Source organism: Lampetra planeri, unplaced genomic scaffold, assembly GCF_965212315.1.
Source record: "Lampetra planeri unplaced genomic scaffold, kcLamPlan1.2.h2 scaffold_2077, whole genome shotgun sequence".
NCBI classification, from domain to species: domain Eukaryota; kingdom Metazoa; phylum Chordata; class Hyperoartia; order Petromyzontiformes; family Petromyzontidae; genus Lampetra; species Lampetra planeri.
The window spans coordinates 17,501-20,832 of record NW_027614836.1 but is presented as its reverse complement, the minus strand read 5'-3'; the positions used below and the strand labels follow the sequence as shown (position 1 = coordinate 20,832).

Sequence of the window (3,332 nt, the reverse complement as noted above, 5' to 3'; positions counted from 1 at the left end):
GGTGAGTGGTGGTGTAGTAGTGGTGGTGGTGTACTAGTAGTGGTGTAGTGTAGTGGTGTAGTGGTAGTGTGTAGTAGTGGTGTATTAGTGGTGGTGGTGTAGTGGTGTAGTAGTAGTGGTGTACTAGTAGTGGTGTAGTAGTAGTGGTGGTAGTGCAGTGGTGGTGTAGTAGTGGTGTATTAGTGGTGGTGGTGTAGTGGTGTAGTAGTAGTGGTGTACTAGTAGTGGTGTAGTAGTAGTGGTGTAGTGGTAGTGGTGTAGTGGTGGTGGTGTAGTAGTGGTAGTGTAGTAGTAGTGGTGTAGTAGTAGTGTAGTAGTAGTGGTGTAGTAGTAGTGTAGTGGTGGTGGTGTAGTAGTCACCGTAGGTGGTGTTGGGGTGTTGGGGTGTGCTAGTGATGGTGTACTAGTGGTGTAGTAGTAGTGTAGTAGTAGTGTAGTAGTAGTGTAGTAGTGGTAGTGTAGTAGTAGTGTAGTAGTAGTGTAGTAGTAGTGTAGTAGTAGTAGTGTAGTAGTAGTGTAGTAGTAGTAGTAGTGTAGTAGTAGTGTAGTAGTAGTGTAGTAGTAGTGTAGTAGTAGTGTAGTAGTAGTAGTGTAGTAGTAGTGTAGTAGTAGTGTAGTAGTAGTGTAGTAGTAGTAGTAGTGTAGTAGTAGTAGTAGTGTAGTAGTAGTAGTGTAGTAGTAGTGTAGTAGTAGTAGTGTAGTAGTAGTAGTGTAGTAGTAGTGTAGTAGTAGTGTAGTAGTAGTAGTGTAGTAGTAGTGTACTAGTAGTGTAGTAGTGTAGTAGTAGTGTACTAGTAGTGTAGTAGTAGTGTAGTAGTAGTAGTAGTGTACTAGTAGTGTAGTAGTAGTGTAGTAGTGTAGTAGTAGTGTACTAGTAGTGTAGTAGTAGTGTAGTAGTGTAGTGATGGTGTAGTCACCGTAGGTGGTGTTGGGATGCTCCGGCAGGAACCGTCGCTGCCTCCAGAGTCCGACCCACGGCAGGAGACCAAACACAGCCAGGTTCACCAACACCACAGCCAGAGTCCATTCCTACACACAGTGACACACACACACAGTGACACACACACACAGTGACACACACACACAGTGACACACACACACACAGTGACACACACACACACACACACAGTGACACACACTAACACACAGTGACACACACACACACACACAGTGACACACACTAACACACAGTGACACACACAGTGACACACACACAGTGACACACACACACAGTGACACACACAGTGACACACACACAGTGACACACACACAGTGACACACACACAGTGACACACACACAGTGACACACACACAGTGACACACACAGTGACACACACAGTGACACACACACACACAGTGACACACACACAGTGACACACACACACAGTGACACACACACAGTGACACACACACACAGTGACACACACACACAGTGACACACACACACAGTGACACACACAGTGACACACACACACAGTGACACACACACATACAGTGACACACACACAGTGACACACACACAGTGACACACACACACACAGTGACACACACACAGTGACACACACACAGTGACACACACACAGTGACACACACACACACAGTGACACACACACAGTGACACACACACACAGTGACACACACACAGTGACACACACACACAGTGACACACACACACAGTGACACACACACACACAGTGACACACACACAGTGACACACACACACACAGTGACACACACACAGTGACACACACACACACAGTGACACACACACACACAGTGACACACACACACAGTGACACACACACACACAGTGACACACACACAGTGACACACACACACAGTGACACACACACACAGTGACACACACACACACACACAGTGACACACACACACACAGTGACACACACACACAGTGACACACACACACACACACAGTGACACACACACACGTGACACACACACACGTGACACACACACACAGTGACACACACACACACAGTGACACACACACACAGTGACACACACACAGTGACACACACACACAGTGACACACACACACACAGTGACACACACACACACACAGTGACACACACACACAGTGACACACACACACACAGAGGCCGACCCACGGCAGGAGACCAAACACAGCCAGGTTCACCAACACCACAGCCAGAGTCCATTCCTACACACAGTGACACACACACAGTGACACACACACACAGTGACACACACACACAGTGACACACACACACAGTGACACACACACACACAGTGACACACACACACACAGTGACACACACACACAGTGACACACACACACACAGTGACACACACACACACAGTGACACACACACACACAGTGACACACACACACAGTGACACACACACACAGTGACACACACACACACAGTGACACACACACACACAGTGACACATGCTGTGTGTGTGTCACTGTGTGTGTATGTGTGTGTGTCACTGTGTATGTATGTGCGTGTGTGTCACGTGTGTGTGTCACGTGTGTGTCATGTGTGTGTGTCACGTGTGTGTCACGTGTACCCGGCAGGCGGAGCTGAACAGCACGAGGACTGTGACGCGTGTGGAGATCTCCATGGCGCGCCAGGCGGTCGCCACGGCGACGGCTCGCGCGCTCACACGCAGCTCCACGCGGTCGAAGCGAACTCGGACAGCGAGTAGCGTGAGCACCAGGGCACCAAGGGAGACAGACAGCAGAGACACTGCCATCAGTACTCCTAGAGAGACACAGAGACACAGACACACACAGTGAGACACACAGAGACACACGCAGAGACACACGCAGCTCCACGCGGTCGAATCGAACTCGGACAGCGAGTAGCGTGAGCACCAGGGCACCCAGAGAGACAGAGAGCAGGGACACTGCCATCAATACTCCTACATAGACAGAGACATACACAGAGAGACACACAGTGAGACACACGCAGCTCCACGCGGTCGAATCGAACTCGGACAGCGAGTAGCGTGAGCACCAGGGCACCCAGAGAGACAGACAGCAGGGACACTGCCATCAGTACTCCTAGAGAGACACAGAGACACAGACACACACAGTGAGACACACAGAGACACACGCAGCTCCACGCGGTCGAAACGAACTCGCACGGCGAGTAGCGTGAGCACCAGGGCACCCAGAGAGACAGACAGCAGGGACACTGCCATCAGTACTCCTAGAGAAACACAGAGACACAGACACACACAGTGAGACACACAGAGACACACAGAGACACACAGAGAGACACACAGAGACACACAGTGAGACACACACACAGTGAGACACAGAGACACACAGAGACACAGAG

At 50.1% G+C, this 3,332-nt stretch overlaps 1 protein-coding gene across 1 annotated transcript in view; it reads right to left on the bottom strand.

The window, feature by feature from the left end:
* Positions 1-917: 917 nt before the first annotated feature.
* The window catches only part of LOC144740347 (endoplasmic reticulum membrane adapter protein XK-like), a gene marked incomplete at its 3' end in the record, with an annotated part of 18,404 nt that continues 15,989 nt past the window's right edge, over positions 918-3,332 (bottom strand). Inside the window, exons 4-5 of the mRNA XM_078623218.1 lie at positions 2,557-2,750; positions 918-1,029 (exon numbers count right to left, since the gene is read on the bottom strand). Of these exons, the coding sequence (XP_078479344.1) occupies positions 918-1,029; positions 2,557-2,750 (306 nt within the window). The remainder of the gene's footprint in view (positions 1,030-2,556; positions 2,751-3,332) is intronic.